The 17,433-nt window shown below is 37.7% G+C and overlaps 2 protein-coding genes across 3 annotated transcripts in view; one reads left to right on the top strand and one right to left on the bottom strand.

Annotated features, from left to right (window-relative positions):
* The window catches only part of DNAJC2 (DnaJ heat shock protein family (Hsp40) member C2), a 33,598-nt gene extending 30,308 nt beyond the window's left edge, over nucleotides 1-3,290 (bottom strand). Inside the window, exon 1 of one of the 2 annotated variants that reach the window (XM_020886084.2) lies at nucleotides 3,192-3,290. The gene's annotated coding sequence lies outside the window, so the exon portion shown is untranslated. Of the gene's footprint in view, nucleotides 1-377; nucleotides 476-3,191 lie in introns of those variants that run through there. The other variant, XM_070469633.1, reaches the window with a different exon arrangement.
* A 96-nt stretch (nucleotides 3,291-3,386) lies between these two features.
* On the top strand, nucleotides 3,387-16,757 carry PSMC2 (proteasome 26S subunit, ATPase 2). Its single transcript, XM_020886090.2, has 12 exons — nucleotides 3,387-3,548; nucleotides 5,229-5,266; nucleotides 5,795-5,876; nucleotides 6,965-7,064; nucleotides 11,292-11,423; nucleotides 11,826-11,898; nucleotides 12,254-12,349; nucleotides 13,007-13,171; nucleotides 14,043-14,130; nucleotides 15,891-16,093; nucleotides 16,312-16,408; nucleotides 16,495-16,757. Exons 1-12 carry the CDS (start codon nucleotides 3,479-3,481, stop codon nucleotides 16,650-16,652), a joined length of 1,302 nt encoding a protein of 433 aa, XP_020741749.1. The 5' UTR covers nucleotides 3,387-3,478; the 3' UTR covers nucleotides 16,653-16,757.
* Nucleotides 16,758-17,433: the final 676 nt, after the last annotated feature.

The raw sequence follows: 17,433 nt of genomic DNA, 5'->3' as shown, positions 1-17,433 counted from the left end.
CCAGTGCAATACACAGAACATGATTTTCTAAAGCAGCTCTTACTATATTTTCCTTTTTAAGTTACTACTACTTTACTAGTCTGAGTAACCGTTCATTTTTGTAGTAACTCTACTTGTATAAAAGGTGAAAAGATGTGTACGAATTAGTATTGATAATAACTGTTACAGCCTACACCTTTATAGAGAATCCTGTACCTACAACTCTAGTACAATTATGTTTACCTAAATAATTGAAAGTGAAAGTGAAAGTGGCTCAGTCATGTCTGACTCTTTGCAACCCCATGGACTCTCCAGACCAGAATACTGGAGTGGGTAGCCTTTTCCTTCTCCAGAAATAATAATAGAAGCTAATGTTTGTTGTGCTATTACTAGTTTACCTGTGGTATCTCATTTAACACTCCTATCATTTGCAGAAGAAACCCCTCTTCAGTGTTAGATCCTAATTCAAGGCCAACAATCATTTTACACTGCTCTAGCAGCATCAAGTTTTCTTTCAGGATATTCCCAATTACAGGACTCTGGGACTAAATTGTTCATTAAAGACTGTATGATTCCTTCTAGGACTGAAGTAAAAAGCAAGAATTAGCAAAAGGAAAACAGTGGGTGAAAATTCACAGACTCTCCCACCCCCCAACTCCCACTCCCATTACCCCTGCCAGAGTATCTGGATTAGGTTGTGCAAAAGAAAAGACTTGATGTACCCACTCTTCTCCAAAGAGAACCAGAAATAAGCAAATTATTATCTAGGAATTAATTTTCATTGTTAAAATGCATTGACTTTACCTGTGTATGTTGTATGACAAAACTGGTATTTAAAAAACTAATCAATCTCCCACTAAAACTCTTGTTGACCCCTTTCTTTATTAATTTTCAGTTCAGTTCAGTCACTGAGTCGTGTCTGACACTTTGCAACCCCATGGATTGAAGCACGCCAGGCCTCCCTGTCCATCATTAACTCCCGGAGTTTACTCAAACTCTTATGTCCATCGAGTCGGTGATGCCATCCAACCATCTCATCCTCTATCGTCCCCATCTCCTCCCTCCTTCAATCTTTCCCAGCATCAGGGTTTTTTTTCAGATGAGTCAGTTCTTCCCATCAGGTGACCAAAGTATTGGAGCTTCAGCCTCAGCGTCAGTCCTTACAATGAACATTCAAGACTGATTTCCTTTAGGATTGACTGGTTGAATCTCCTTGCAGTCCAAGGGACTCTCAAGAATCTTCTCCAACATCACAGATCAAAAGCATCAATTCTTCGGCGCTCAGCTTTCTTTATACTCCCATCTCTCACATCCACAGATGACTACTGGAAAAACCATAACCTTGACTAGACGGACCGTTGTTGGCAAAGTAATGTCTCTGTTTTTTAATATGCTGTCCTAGGTTGGTCATAACTTTTCTTCCAAGGAGCAAGCGTCTTTTAATTTCATGACTGCTGTCACCATCTGCAGTGATTTTGCAGCCCCCCAAAATAAAGTCTGACACTGTTTCTCCATCTATTTGCCATGAAGTGATGGGACCAGATGCCATGATCTTAGTTTTCTGAATGTTGAGCTTTAAGCCAACTTTTTCACTCTCCTCTTTCACTTTCATCAAGAGGCTCTTTATTAATGCAACCACTGTTAAAACAAGCTCCAAGGTTCAAGGTAACTGTACTCCATTTTCTTAATATTAATAATTTTTTCTCACACCTCTTCCATCCATTCTCATCATAACCTTTAAATTGTAGTGAAATCACATAAAATTCTCATCTTAACCATTTTAAAGTGTGCAGTTCAGTAGTGTTAAGTACATTCACTCTGTTGTGCACCCAATCTCCAGTACTCTTTTCATCTTGCAAAACTGAAACTCATTGTGTTAAATAACAGCTCCCCATTTCCACCACCCCTATGCCCCCATCAACCATCATTTAACTTTCCATCTCTGAATTTGACCCCTCTAGGTACCTCCTATAAGTGGAATCATACACTATTTGTCTTCTTGTGACTATTCCCTTAGCATAATTTCCTCACAAGTGGTTATGTGTCAGATTTTTTTTCTTTTTAAGGCTGAATAATATTCCATTGTATGTACATCTTATTTATGCATTCATCTGTTGACTGGGTTGCTTCCACATTTCAGGTATCATGAATAACGTTGCTACTAATATGGAGGTACAACTATCTCTCTGAGACCCTGCTTGTGTGTATTCTTGTGTGTATATACCCAGAACTGGAATTGCTGGGTCAAGTGACCGTTCCATTTTTAACTTTCTGAGGTACTGCCATACTGTTTTCCATTGTAGTTACACTTTTAAAATATTTATATAGCTATACATAAGGTTTCCATTTTCTCCACATCCTCACCAACACTTTTTTTTCCTTTTTCTTGATAATAACCATTCTAACAGGTATGAAAGAACGTTTCATAGTTTTGATTTGCATTTCCTCAGGGCCTAATGGTGCTGAACATCTTCTCCTGTGCTTGTTGACTATTTGCAGACTTCTTTGGAGAGATATCCATTCAAACACATTGTCTATTCAAAGAATCAGGTTTTGTCCTAAGTTTTTCAGTTTTTTCTATTCTCTTTTGAAGACAGCACATAGCTTACAGGATCTAAGATCTCCCACCGGGGACTGAACATGGGCTCCCACAGTGAAAAAGCTCTGCGTCCCAACTTCTAGACCTCCAGTTCTAACCTTTGGACCAAGTTTTAGTCCTTTGTATAGTCTGTATGTTAACCCTTTATTAGATACATGACTTACAAGTATCTTCTTCTATTCTGTAGATTGCCTTTTCACTGCTGTGTACAGAAAGGTCAGGGTTTTTTTTTTCTTCTTTAAATTCTACAATTGTCTCCTAATTGCTCTCTTCTGTTCCTCATCTCCTGGATTCATTTCTTTCAAAACCTGTTTTCCCTGACTTCCCTGTATCTGAAGACTGGTACCACTCCTTAGCAGCGAGCTCAAAAATGGAAACAATTTACCTCCCCATCCGTCGTTAACATCAAATTAATGAACAACTCCTATTTACGTTCACTCTATAAAACAAGCCACTACTCACTGCGTATCTAATAAGCCAGGTACTTTACAAACGCCGTTGTTTAATGCCTCCACAATACTCTAAGGTCAAGAGTAAAATTAAAGCACAGAGATTAAAGAAGTTACCCCAAAGTATAGCGTAAGTGACTAAAGCAGGGTTTAAACTCAGCAACCTGAGCTTGTGTTGGTCTTGAAATCTGTTGCTGAGGGATCTCGCCACAGTGAGAGGCTGAAGGAGAGGGACGTTCGCCCTCAAACTGGGATATCGTCCCCCTTTCCCGCTTCGCCGGGTGCAACGCCAGCGAGTGACCTCCAGGGCGCTCTTCTGCCTGGCGCCGCATTAAAAAGGCCCGCGGAGCCGGCTTTACTTCCGGTGAGGAAGGGAAAGGTGGTGGCACCACCGGAAGCGAGGAAGGTGCTGTGTAATCACCGAGGAGTTGAGGTACTTGGAGCCCTTAAAATGCCTGATTACCTCGGTGCTGATCAGAGGAAAACGAAAGAAGATGAGAAGGACGACAAGCCCATCCGAGGTCAGTTGACACAGGCGGGGGCTCCGGGCCGCGTCAGGACCAGTCTTGGCCCGGCGTGGGGGCAGGGCAGTGGGTTCCAGGTTGGTCCTCTGACGCTTTTGTGCCGCTGGTGATTTAGTCTGGTGCGGCAGCCGGGTTAGCCGGCTGGTCTGCTCTGTCCCCTCTTTCTGTCCCACGTCCTGTGTTCATCTCTCGCTGATGGAAATGTTTATTCACATGCAGCTCTCAGGCCTTGAAGAAATCACGCACTCCACTTGGTCTTGCAGGCCTTGAAAAGTTCCCCGCCTGGTGGTGGTTGCTTCCCTGGACCCTCTTTTCCGTTCCTCCGCCCCCTCAAGTGACAACTTGCTGCTATCGTTGCAGCGCCAGGATCCTGAGACATAACTGTAAAAAAAAAAAATGCCTTTGACTAGGTAATGCATTCACATGATTCAAAACCCCAAAGAGAAAAAGATTAATTGAAAAGCGTCATCCTTAACCTCAGCCATCTCTCCACAGAGAAAGCTGATGTTGCCATTTTGCCTCATCTTTCTATACATTTTCTGTGTACATACAAGCAAGTTTGCTTATATATTCCTATTCTTTTTAAAAAAAGAAAAAGCATAAATGTAACTTTCTGTACATCTTGCTTTTTTAAAAAAAATCTTAGTATGTTTTAAGAATTAGTTTATATCATTATATAGAGTCAGTGTGAACTGTATAAAATCCAAATTATTGGGCGTTCAGTCACGTGTGTATTAATCATCATTGATGGACATTTCCTTTTCTTCTAATCTGTTGGCCATTATAGAACAGTGAATAGCCGTGTTCCTGTAACTCTTAGCACATGCACAAACACAAGCTGTAGGGTGAATTTTAGAAATGCAGTTGAATTTTTTTCTTTTTTGACATTTTTATAGACAATGCTGGATTACCCTCCTTAGAGACCATATCACTTGACCCTTTACCCGCAACACTTTCCTTCATGATTTCTTTCCTTTTGTATTCTCATGTTTATGCTGTTTTGTTTCTTATAGGTTATTTTAAAATGTTCTTATGGTGGTTTTTTGTTTTCTCTTAACTCTTTCCTTTCTGAACAAGTTCAGCCTCTCCTAGCATCCTTTCTTCTTAATAGTCACCCACCCCTCAAAGAAGCATTTCCTCTCCACTTTCATCTCACTGTTTTCCTTGAAAGAGGTGCTCAGTCACCCAGTGGAAAACTTAGTCATTGATTTAACATTTCATCTGTGTATTCTCTGGATAAGTTATAATTCTATAAACATATTAACAGGTTTATCCCTTGGATACAGTTATAACTTGATCTTAAGGAAACACTGAGGCTACTGTTCTTTCAGGTGAGAAAACTGATGCTCAGAGAAATTAAGTGGTTTTTCCAAGGTAACTTAGCAAATGCATGACCCTGCTGGGACTAGTACTCAAGTCATTTTGATTCTTAAAGTCTTCGGGCTCTCGGTTCTTGTTATGTCATATCACTCAGAAACTATTTTATATAATGTTAAGAATCTGCCTTTGCCCAGTTAGATAAAAGTTCCTTGAATCCAGGAACTAATTGATGGTTATATTTATATCACTACAACTTTGCACAGTTCTTCTCATTTGGTGTAGTTTGAATTGAACAGAAAAAATTGTAAGCTCAAGTTTCCTTTGTTTGCATTTCATGTGTTATCTCTCTTCTTTTAGCGCTGGATGAAGGGGATATCGCCTTGCTGAAAACTTATGTAAGTCCTTTCAGTATCTACAAAATACAGATGTTTTGTGTTGAAGTAAGGACTCTGTTGGTATTGTGTTTCCAGAATAGTTAGAAGAGACTTTCAGCAGTTTAATCTTCACTGAAAAATGTTATATATATCTATAGTTTCTATCTAGAATATATCAGAAGCTTATGCATCATTTTTATACTATTTGTAATTAAAGTGTGATACTAAATGGAAAGATATTTGAAATAATTTACACAAACATTTACTGTATTGAAAATGTATGAAAATGAATTAACTGAAATGCTAAGTTTTAATGCATAGAAATGGGCCTCAATTTTAGATAATTTCAGGTATCATGTTCATTCATTATCTTGCATGATGGTGTGTTGCCTGCTTGGGGGGTATAGGTTGGTTCAGGAATTGTTCTGAAAATAAAGAAACTCTCTACTTTCATTTTACAAGCTTTAGGACAATAACAGCTATTACAATGTAACTTAAAAGTTTTTGTTAATATAGTTTAATAAATTGTTGATATCCTTTATCTCCTAGGGTCAGAGCACTTACTCTAGGCAGATCAAACAGGTTGAAGATGACATTCAACAACTTCTCAAGAAAATTAATGAGCTCACCGGTATAAATATATTTTATTCCTGTTTCCTTTCTTTATGTGTAATGGTTTAATTATATTAAAGGAGCGGAAATACAAATGTTACTCTTTAATTAATCATACATTTTTAAAAAGTCATCCTTTACCAAAAACTATTTGCTACAAATAAATATGCTATTCCTCTTATAGTTTGTTTTCACTTTAAAAGCCACAATAGAAGAGAATTCTTCCATAGAATCAGCACCAAAATTCCATATTAACCACAAAAATCCATTATGTACTAAACTAATACACTCTAAGTTTTTATTATTGTTTCTTTTTTTCTTTCACTTTTTAAAGTTTTTTATGTCTCCTGTTAGTCATCCCTGTTCTACTCTTAATTGCTAACAAGGAGTATTATAAAATCCAGTCTTCCAGATTTAAATTATGTATTATTTCTGCCGAAGTGTGTAAAGCAGTATTTGTAACTTTATTTTCACAAGAGAATAAACTAAAAAATGAAATGTAAAAAAAAAAAAAAAAAATTCCCCTTATCTGTTAAGAAATTGCATCTCATTTAATAATCTCTTTCACTACTTCTACAAGGAAATTTAATGCTTAGCAATTAAGAAACATCATCCTTTAAGCAAGTAATGTTTCTGTTGGTCAAGGCCAAGTTCAATAGACTCTAATAAACAAGTCAGAATTTCTTGAATAAAAAATATAATCTTACATGGTATTTATTGCTTGAAGTAAGCAGACTGTGGCCTAGTAGTTGGAAACTTTTCTTCTTGAGAACTTGAGTGGTGAAGTTTTATAGTATTTGACCTGCACAAAAAAATGTCAAACGTGGCATTACATTTTTGGCCTATGTGTACTTTGGGGCAGTAGTTTTCACTTGGGGTGATCCCCCTAGGACATTTGGCAGTATCTGGACTCCTCTTGATTCTCCTATCTTGAGTGGGACGTGGTGCTAGTGATGTAGTGGGCTAGAGGCCAGGGATGCTCCCAGCCGTTCTGGAACGCACAGGACCATGCCAGCAACCAGTTACTCAGTCCGAAATGTGAGTATTGCTGAGGTTGAGAAAGCTTGCAGTACATTTCATTGAGTTTTGTGATCTTTCTTTATGTAGGTATTAAAGAGTCTGACACTGGCCTGGCTCCACCAGCACTCTGGGATTTGGCTGCGGATAAGCAAACACTCCAGAGTGAGCAGCCTTTGCAGGTTGCGAGGTATGCATAGTGGTCTCTGGAAATTTATTTTTTATCTGTACTTTTGAGTATAAGGCAATAGTTCATAAAGAATTTTTATTCCATATTCCAAGTAAATAAAGCTTTCTCCAAAAGTATCTGGGGTTAAAATTTTATGCTTTTAATAATAATTCAAGAAATAGGCAAAAACATAATCATATAAAAGATTTAAATGATATAGGAAAATACAGAGCAAAATACAAAAACCTCCCTTTCCCTCCTCCCTGTTCATAAGTGATGATGTTCAGACATCAGTGCTCCTTTGAACACTCATGTTAAATATTTTCCTGTGTATGTGCATAGATACCTATAGCATAGCTTACTAGAAGTGGAACAGGGACAGAGGTATTTACCGTTTTGAAATGTGTGGAGAAAAAAATGGTTTGGCCAGTTTAAACTCTTAACCAAAAGGTTTTGAGGGAAATGTATATTTGCCTGATGAGTGTTAAGATACGTGATTATTGATTTTTACACTTTTGCCATTTGGGCAAAAAGCCCAGCTCACTTTAATTTGTATTGTGCTAATGACTAGTATGATACCTACTTCTTATTAAACATTTTTTTAATCTGTGGTGCTGGGCTCTCATGTCCTTCAGTATGTAGATTTTCTTGAAACTATTTGTAAATGATTTCTTTCCATTTTCTTGGTCCTCTGTTCTGGACTTTTGTTACTGATACTGGATTGTTTGGATACTCTAAGCTTTCTTTCCTAATTTCTGTGTCTTTTTGCTCTACTTTTTCGTGATCTTTTCTTAACTTTGAATCCATGTATTGATTTTGTTCCCCCTCTCACTTAAGCTTTTAATTTCTGAGAGCTTTTCTTTTTTTTGGTGTATATGTTTGTTGCTTTTTGAATGTCCTGTTCTCATATCATGGTCATAATATGTTGTCTCTAAGGAAGCTAAGCCTAAACTGGAAGGTTTCTGTTTCCTCTAAGATGGCTTTTCCCTCTTTTCTTGCTTGGTGTCTTTTTTTTTTTTTTTAATTTATTTATTTTAATTGGAGGCTAATTACTTTACAATATTGTGGTGGTTTTTGCCATACATTGACATGAATCAGCCACAGGTGTACATGTGTCCTCCTGTCCCAAACCCCCCTCCCATTTCCCTCCCCATCCCATCCCTCTGAGTTGTCCCGGTGCATCGGCTTTGCCGTTTCATGCATCAAACTTGGACTGGTCATCCGTTTCACATATGGTAATATATATGTTTTAATGCCATTCTGTCAAGTCATCACACCCTCGCCTTCTACAGAGTCCAAAAGTCTGTTCTTTATATCTGTGTCTCTTGCTGTCTTGCATATAGGGTTGTCGTTAACCATCTTTCTAAATTCCAAATATATGTGTATTAATGTACACATATTATATGATACAGAATTATGTTATACAGAGTTAATATACTCTATTGGTATATTTCTTTTTGACTTACTTCATTTTGTATAATGGGCTCCAGTTTCATCCACCTCATTAGAACTGACTCAAATGCATTCTTTTTTATAGCTGAGTGATGTTCCATTGTGTATATGTACCACAGCTTCCTTATCCATTCATCTGCTGATGGGCATCTAGGTTGCTTCCATGACCTGGCTATTATAAACAGTGCTGCGATGAACATTGGGGTGCACGTGTCTCTTTGAGTTCTGGTTTTCTCGGTGTGTGTGCCCAGCAGTGGGATTGCTGGGTTATGTGGCAGTTCTGTTTCCAGTTTTTTAAGGAATCTCCACACTGTTCTCCATAGTGACTGTACTGGTTTGCATGGTGTGTGTCTTTTATGCTAGATGTCGATAATCTTTGGGCTTCTGTTTTAGTGGGAGGCAAAAAAGCTGATAGATGCTCTAGATTCGGCAGTGATGCATGTCTGTCCTAAATATCACTGTAGCTTATATGGTTGAATGTTCAGTTGGGGAGCCTTCAGTGTCAGTATCTTTAGATCTTTTTATTTGGACGGTCATTTTTCCTAGAGAAGTTGTCTTCTGTCTCCTGTTATTTCCAATCTCCAATATTTTGGAAGAACAGTGGAGGTAGGGGTCTAGGCAATGTCAGCAGCAGGTTCACTTATGTTTAATCACCCTTCCTGTCTCACCTCCACACCTGCCTCATTTTCAGTCAAGTTAGCACCACCACTACCACCATCCTACCCCTTGCCCCAGCATTTCTTGGTACCTTTTGTTTTACCCTCTGCCACATATTTTCACCACCTCCAAACAAAACCCCAAACACATTAACTGTCCTTATTCCCCTTTCTCTTTGGACATGGCAGGTGCTAATCTACTCTTTTTGTATGGATTTGCCTATCCTGGACATTTCATGTAAATGTAATCATGTAATGTATCACCCTTTGTTTCTGACTTTAGCTTCACATAATGTTTTAAGCTTCATTCATGTTGTAGCTTGTATCAGAACATCATTCTTTATAGCCAAATAATATTCTAGTCTGATTTCTCTCTTCCTTGGTATTCTCTGTTGGGTGAGACATTGTTCTCACACTTCCCACTAATTCTTTAGACATGGTGTCCTTTGGTTTTAAAAAAAAACATTTATGACACGGATTAAAGATTCTGTTTAGTAAGACCAGTGTCTTCCTTCGGACTGCCTTTCCCCTGTGTATGGGCCGTATCTCACTTGTCTTTGTGTCTCATAACTGTTTAATGGAAACTGGACGTCAGTTTTGGAACTCAGATTTCTCCTTTCCCCAGGGTTTGTTCCTGTTGTTTTGAAGTTTTTTGGTCAACCTCTTGTTATCCGCAACTGGTAAATGCTGCTTCAGACAGTTGATGTTAAATAACTGCCACTGATTGTTTCCAATAAATGCCCTGTGGGGAGGGCGTCTGTAGACTGTGAACTCTTAGGTCAGATAAAAACAGATGCTGAGAACGGGGCTTTTTAGCTAGCTGTCAGACAGGTCAGGAGTTCTCTGAGGCTGGGCTTTTGGAGGAGCTCTATTTCTTCATCCCTGCCTTCCCCCTGGGAGGCTCCTTGTTCCCACCTTCACCATGGCTGGGGGGCTGTTGGCTTTCAAGTCTTCCGCAAAGGTGGGGAGAGGGCTATGGGATTAAAGTGAGTTTAAATGCAAAACCTTCACTGTTCTTACTGGGATTTAGCTTTTCTTTTCCCCCAAACCTGTAGTTAATTTCCAGAATTCTGAGAGTTGATGTGGACTGTTTTTGCCAGTGTTCTCTTTGCTTTTAAGGATGAATAGGTTTTCAAAAGTCCTTACTTCAGCGCTCTGCAAATTCTCAGCTGAGGATTAAAAAAAATCTGTATCTGTGTTGGCAGGGTCTGTCAGATAAAGTCGTGATGGATACTTTATATAAAATTATACTTCCCTGGTAGACTTTGGCTAATAACAGAAAACGGAGTCCTGTCCACAATTTATGCTGTAAGGACAAAGCATTCTTTACCTTACTCTTAGCTCTGCCTAAATGCACATTCCAGAGACTACTTTGTATTTCCCTGTACTTGTTGTGATAGCTTATAAGCATTTTTCATGAGTTCTGTTTGTTTTTGTGTTTCTTCTTTAAGCAGATAGTATAGTAAATAGGGAATAGATTACTTTCTCCTGTGATGTATGCTGCTGCTGCTGCTGTCAAGTCGCTTCAGTTGTGTCCGACTCTGTGCGACCGCATAGACGGCAGCCCACTAGGCTCCTCCATCCCTGGGATTCTCCAGGCAAGAATACTGGAGTGGGTTGCCATTTCCTTCTACACCTGTGATGTATGTGGGATAGCAAATTCACCTTCACCATAACCCATAGGAAGAAATATATTTAAGTTAAAAATAGCAGCAACAGTAAAAATGGGTTTGAAATATAAACTCAAGGAAAAATGAAAACAGATTTAAGAAAACATGATATAAGACAAGATGACAACTTTTAATAAGAAAAATGAAAAGGAGAATACCTGAAGATACAGAGGAGTATCACTAATAAAGGGATGTAGTTATGAAAATCAAGAAAGGGAACTTCCTAATGATGAACTATTTGGGTTTAATTTTACAGGGGAATATATCTGAAATTTTACTGGCTTGACTAAATCTGAGCAGACCCTTGGGACTGAGCATATTCTGTAGAGAGGGATCCTTAACAGTGGCCCAGTTTCTGCAGTTTACACCTGCTCAGTAGTGTACTGCTTGCCCAGGAGAGAATCCAGTTACTTCAATTCATTATTAGTGGTTCAGGTTCCTTACTCTAATCAAGCCTTTTGCCATGTTAGATGCACCAAGATAATCAATGCTGACTCAGAGGACCCAAAGTACATTATCAATGTGAAGCAATTTGCCAAGTTTGTGGTGGACCTCAGCGATCAGGTGGCACCTACCGACATTGAAGAAGGGATGAGAGTTGGGTAAGATTTCTATCTATAGAAATCCTCACCTTTCATTAAAAATGCCATGTCACATTCACGTCCTTGACTTTCTTTTGAGTGAATGAACTGGGTATCATGGGCTACCAGGGGGTAATCTAGTAGAGGACTGTGGTTGAACATCCTTTCTTCTGCATTTGCTTCCTGATCTCCCACCCCTACTTAGCCTTTCATGGCCTCAAATGTCAGGATTAAAGTAAGTACAACATTTTAGAGTTGAATTTGCTGGTCTATTTAAGGTGACATGGTGTAGGTGGAGGAAGCACTTGCCCTAGGATGGTTATAAGGACTAAGTGAGTTAATGCAGTTAATGTATGTAGAACACATGGTAATTCAGTATGTTTTTTTGTATGTGTTAGTGAGGATCTTTTTTTACCTCTTTAGTGTGGACAGAAATAAGTATCAGATTCACATTCCACTGCCTCCTAAGATTGACCCAACAGTTACCATGATGCAGGTAAGAAACTGTGGGAGGGAAAGGAATGACCTGAATTTGAATACAATTGCATTCATCTCAAGAAGTGTTGAAAGTTTTAACTGATAAAAAATGTTAATGTGTGCACGTATACTGAAGAGATTTTTCAGATGAGAAAGTTCATCAGTCTTGTACTAGTTCGTCTCTCACGTGGTGTTATAACAGGTAGTACAGCTTGTGAGTCTAGGCCACCAGCAGTGTATTCAGTTTTTATTAAAATTCTAACTTGGTGTAGGTCTTGATTTTTCTTTAGGGTATTGGGTCTACTCTACTGGATAGAACAATTAGTATTCAAAAGCATGTGGCTCTATGTTGTACATTTTCATCCTTCTCATAGGTGGAGGAAAAACCTGATGTTACATACAGTGATGTGGGTGGCTGTAAGGAGCAGATTGAGAAACTTCGAGAAGTAGTTGAGACCCCACTGCTTCATGTAAGTGGCTGAGACTGTGGCTTTTTAAATTTCTTTGTACAAAGATATGACAGCCTACTGTGCAGTAAAATTCTGCCTATATATTCATTTTAAATATTTTTATTTTCCTAAATAAAAAATTTTGATGGGGTAGAGGGTAAAGGCATGGAGAATTGGTAAGTTCCAGAAGATAAGGCAAAAGGATTGAGCAGCCAACCCTATTCAAAAAAGAAAAATCTATTTAGAGTGACAAGGGAGGTTGAGATATCACCTTTATAAATATCTTAAATATGTTATAGGTAGGTTATTATAAAAGAAGCAATGTGTTTTAATGAAATCAAGAAGAAATGGCCTTAAATTGAATCAAATTAAGCTTAGGGGATAATGCAAAAAACCAAGATATTAAATATGAGATAATACTTTTGTTATTTAAACACTTTTTTTTTAATTAGGGGAAAAACATGTTTTTGTCAACCCTGGATAGTAGGATATCTTTAAAAGCCATTAAGCCTTGGGTATTAATGAGTCTGGATCTTATGTCGTAGAATAAATAAAATTCTTATTTAGATCAAATGCATAAATTGTGGACTTAATAATTTTGGTTTAAAAATACTGGTGTAGAGAGAGTCTTGTTATTATAGAGAAGTGGTAAGTGTAAAAATTGCGTCTCCTTCACAGCCAGAGAGGTTTGTTAACCTTGGCATTGAGCCTCCCAAGGGGGTGCTGCTCTTTGGTCCACCGGGTACCGGCAAGACACTCTGTGCTCGGGCAGTGGCCAACAGGACTGATGCTTGCTTCATTCGAGTTATTGGATCTGAACTTGTACAGAAGTATGTCGGTGAGGTAAAGTAAATTCATCATAATCAAGGAATATGTAGCTCTATAAAAGATGTATACAGCATAGATGAAATTAAAATGGTGGTTCCACATCAAAAGCTTGAGACCTGAAATGTTTTGATTGATGGATTGTAATTAGTAGTTAAAAGTCTAGAAGCCACTAGTCTTCCCTTGTAGTTATTTGGAAATAAACAACTGCTTAACATTTTTGATCAGTATGCTCCCTACTGAAGGGTACCATTTTCTACAGATTTGGTTTAAAGATAAATACCTCAGTAATGCCCAGAGAGTGTATTAGAAAGTGTATTTACTTCAGGGGCCGTGTTTTATGTTCTTTTGATGAAGAGACCAGAGATTGTCTATATATGTGTGTGTGGAGGGGTGTATGTACACATACAGACAGACTTTTTTTTCATTAGGGAGTAAGTTTAGGGCTGAATATATTACATTGAAACATTAATTATCAGTATACTTAAAATGAGAATTAGAAAAGGATCTTCATATGTGGAGATATACTTTTATTCTTTGATCAAAACTTACAAATCAAATTCAGTGATCAGAAATGCCAAGTGATCAGATTCTTTTATTTCTTCAAGTTTTACTGATTGAAATGGTACCTTTATTTAATTGTATTAATTTGATCTCTTCAAGTGTTAAAGTTTTGACTATTTAATAAGTACAGAATCATGAAATTACTTAATAGTGCTTTAAACCTAGTGAGATTAATTTGATGGAATAGGTAACACACTTTAATCTTTGTGAAAAAATTTTAGGTAATGATAGTTGATACTTGTAGGAAATACTGAAAAGTTTGAAGCATAACCTATTAAGAAGATTTTAGACCAGGTCTGAATTAACAAATTATTTTTTTCATTAGGGGGCTCGAATGGTTCGAGAGCTCTTTGAAATGGCCAGAACAAAGAAAGCCTGCCTTATCTTTTTTGATGAAATTGATGCAATTGGAGGTATGAATGGTATCTCAGAGAACTTTAGGACTGAGTTTCATGAGGATTCTATAGTAGTATGTGTGGAGGTCCCTGATATGTTAATCTTGTGTGAAATTTTTAATTTCAACTCTTTTATGAGCTTTGGCACATGGAAAGCCACAGATCTAATAGTAGGACTACACCATAAAGGGGAAAAGCATTAAATAGCATTGGTATTTCTCAAAGTCTTTATCTTTGAACTTTCCCAATTTCATTCACAGAGCTCGTATTTTCATACTTTGGCAACTCCTTACTTGAGATACAGCTTCACTTAATTGGATCAGAAAGCAGTTGAGGCATAAGTTAATTGGTAGTAGTTCATAAAATGGGCTTCCCTGGTGGCTCAGATGGTAAAGTGTCTGTCTGCAATGCTGGAGACCTGGGTTCAGTCCCTGGGTCGGGAAGATCCCCTGGAGAAGGAAATGGCAACCCACTCCAGTATTTTTGCCTGGAAAATCCCATGGACAGAGGAGCCTGGTAGGCTACAGTCCATGGGGTCGCAAAGAGTCGGACACGACTGAGCAACTTTAGTTAGTTCATAAAATGTACATAAAATAATATTACTCGCTTCATAGATTTGATGAAATACAATATTAGCTGTGCGATCTAAACCAGTTGTCTTAACTAACTCTGAGCTTCAGTTTGCTTCTCTTATAAAAAGAGTAATTACAGCTTTATTTCATAGGTTTTTGAGAAGCTTGAAGTAAGTAAGAAATGTGATAGACTTTGAAAACTCTATACTGTTCTGTTGTTCTTTGGCTGTTGTTACAGTCTACAAGTAATAGTCCCTGTTAGCTGCAGAAGTGTTAATGTCATTAGACAGTTGGGATTTAATGAACTCAGTGACGAAAAATATAGTGGACACTGTAACACTGGTTGGGGACTGGTTGTTAGCCTTGCTTTTAGACTTGATGGGTGTTGTGGGCTTTGGACATTCTTTAGTAAATGTTCAAGGGCCGTAATTTGACCAGTCTATAGATGTGGTGTGGTGACCTTGATGTCATTTTTGTAATACCTTTTGAATAAGCCTTATGATGTGAGGATGCTCTGAATCCATGGTTTCCAAAGTGGATTTTCTATAAAACTGTATTAGGGTATAGTTTTGTATAAAACTGTATTAGGGTACTGGAATTTTGGTTCATATTTAATCTCATTTAACAGTTTTTCATTTTGGTGTTTGATACTGTACATAATACATTAATACAACAGTATGTATCTGTACAATTTTAAAATGAAAATATATATATTTGGAGGTCTTTTTTTGCACTGTACTGATTAAAATGAAGGCGAGTGTTGACACTAGAGTATTCTAATATATCCAAATTGGTGTGACAGTAAGCTGTTACAGTTCTGCTGTATTATGGATTTAGCCATATTTTTGACAGTTTTGAGAATTTTAAAAGAGCATGGCATTTTCTTACATATAATCAAATACCATTATAGTGCTAAAGTTTGCATGTATTTTTGTTACCTAGTCCAGGTGTATATTGTGTCAAACAATGGAGGTGTTCTTGAGTGACTTAGAAAATAAAATTGCTTAAAGAAGATTTAAAAAATACTTATTTAAAAGAACCTATGTTAAATAAACCTATGATGAACCCTTTCTAATTAGTTTTGTGTGAAGCACAAAATTTACTTATAACTGAGACGTTCCTTTGGGCTGGAGGGCGTGATATTCACCAGACAGAGTGCTTCTCTGAGTGAATGTGAAGATCATGTCTTTCCTCCTATCTTCTCAGGGGCTCGTTTTGACGATGGTGCTGGGGGTGACAATGAAGTGCAGAGGACCATGTTGGAACTGATCAATCAGCTGGATGGGTTTGATCCTCGAGGCAACATTAAAGTGCTGATGGCTACAAACAGACCTGACACTCTGGACCCAGCACTCATGAGGCCGGGGAGACTGGACAGGAAGATTGAGTTTAGCTTACCTGATCTAGAGGTGGGAACATCATTTCACTTCATTTATTTTATTTTTTTTAAATTTTTTTTCCCATTTATTTTTATTAGTTGGAGGCTAATTACTTTACAATATTGTAGTGGTTTATGTCATACATTGACATGAATCAGCCATCATTTCACTTTAGAAAAGGGATTCTTGAAATTTTTTCCTTCCTGTGCTATTTTCCATTTTAACATTGTCAATTTCCCTATTTTCAGGGTCGGACTCACATTTTCAAGATTCATGCCCGTTCAATGAGTGTTGAAAGAGATATCAGATTTGAATTGTTAGCACGGCTGTGTCCAAATAGCACTGGTAGGTGGACAGGTCTTGCTTCTGTTTGTTGGCCTGTCTGTCTGGGTGGCTTTGTTTAAGCCTGTCACTTTCTTTTTGTGTGAAAGGTGCTGAGATCAGAAGCGTCTGCACAGAAGCTGGGATGTTTGCCATCCGAGCACGGCGAAAAATCGCTACTGAGAAGGATTTCCTGGAAGCTGTCAATAAGGTCATTAAGTCCTATGCCAAGTTCAGTGCTACTCCCCGCTATATGACATACAACTGAGCCGGGGCGTGTTGGCGAAAACATTTCTTTTCGTTGGAATCCTGACCTTATACAGGTTTCTTAATAACCATTTCACACACAAAATAAATGGTTTTCAAAACTGTATGCTTTCTTCCCTGATGTCTTTTTTTTTTTTCTCTGCTGTACAATAAAGGGTGATATTTAATGCCATTAGACAGAAAAGCGGTTTTTTGACTCACCAACCATTTAAAGGTTCCAAACTGTAAAGTGCTTATTTTGACCACGTATGTTCTAGACATATGCTGGCAGGGTGCTGTACCTATATTATCTCATTGTGTCTGCCACTGTATCTGCCCAGTGAGGTAGATTTAACAGATGCAGAATTTTCCTACCTTGTTTCCTTGTCACAGAGCTGAGATTTGAGTCCAAGTTTAATTGCTCCAGTGCCGATGCTTCTGTCCATAATACTTTTCTTCTCTTATCACAGTGGCCCATCAAGGCACATGATCACATGTGTTTCAATAGTTTTTTTTTCCTACAATGTTGAATAATAAAGCTTTGGCTGAACTTTGTTTAAAAGTGTAAGAAGCATCTGATGTAATGTGTTCTGCTTTGCCATTTAAGTCAATTTCAGATTAATTAAGGACTGTTGATATTAATGACTAGCAAAGTAGTAAAGTAGGAAAAATAATATACAATACATATTTTCTAAATGAGATTATTATAATACATATGTATTATTAATCTCATTTAGAAAATCCAGAATTGGCTTTATACAGAAAAGTACTTATTTTCATTTTATAAATTAATGGTTTAAAAT

The sequence above is a fragment of the Odocoileus virginianus genome, chromosome 1 (assembly GCF_023699985.2).
Source record: "Odocoileus virginianus isolate 20LAN1187 ecotype Illinois chromosome 1, Ovbor_1.2, whole genome shotgun sequence".
In the NCBI taxonomy this organism is placed as follows: Eukaryota; Metazoa; Chordata; class Mammalia; order Artiodactyla; family Cervidae; genus Odocoileus; species Odocoileus virginianus.
Note: the sequence above shows the minus strand (reverse complement) of the source record. Positions and strands in the feature narration are given on the sequence as shown.

Bases quoted from the DNA above. Each gene is read 5' to 3' on its own strand.
- PSMC2 (XM_020886090.2), top strand. From the start codon at position 3,479: ATGCCTGATTACCTCGGTGCTGATCAGAGGAAAACGAAAGAAGATGAG. The intron at 3,549-5,228 runs GTCAGTTGACAC...CTCTTCTTTTAG, and splicing joins GGACGACAAGCCCATCCGAG to CGCTGGATGAAGGGGATATC. The intron at 5,267-5,794 runs GTAAGTCCTTTC...TTTATCTCCTAG, and splicing joins TCGCCTTGCTGAAAACTTAT to GGTCAGAGCACTTACTCTAG.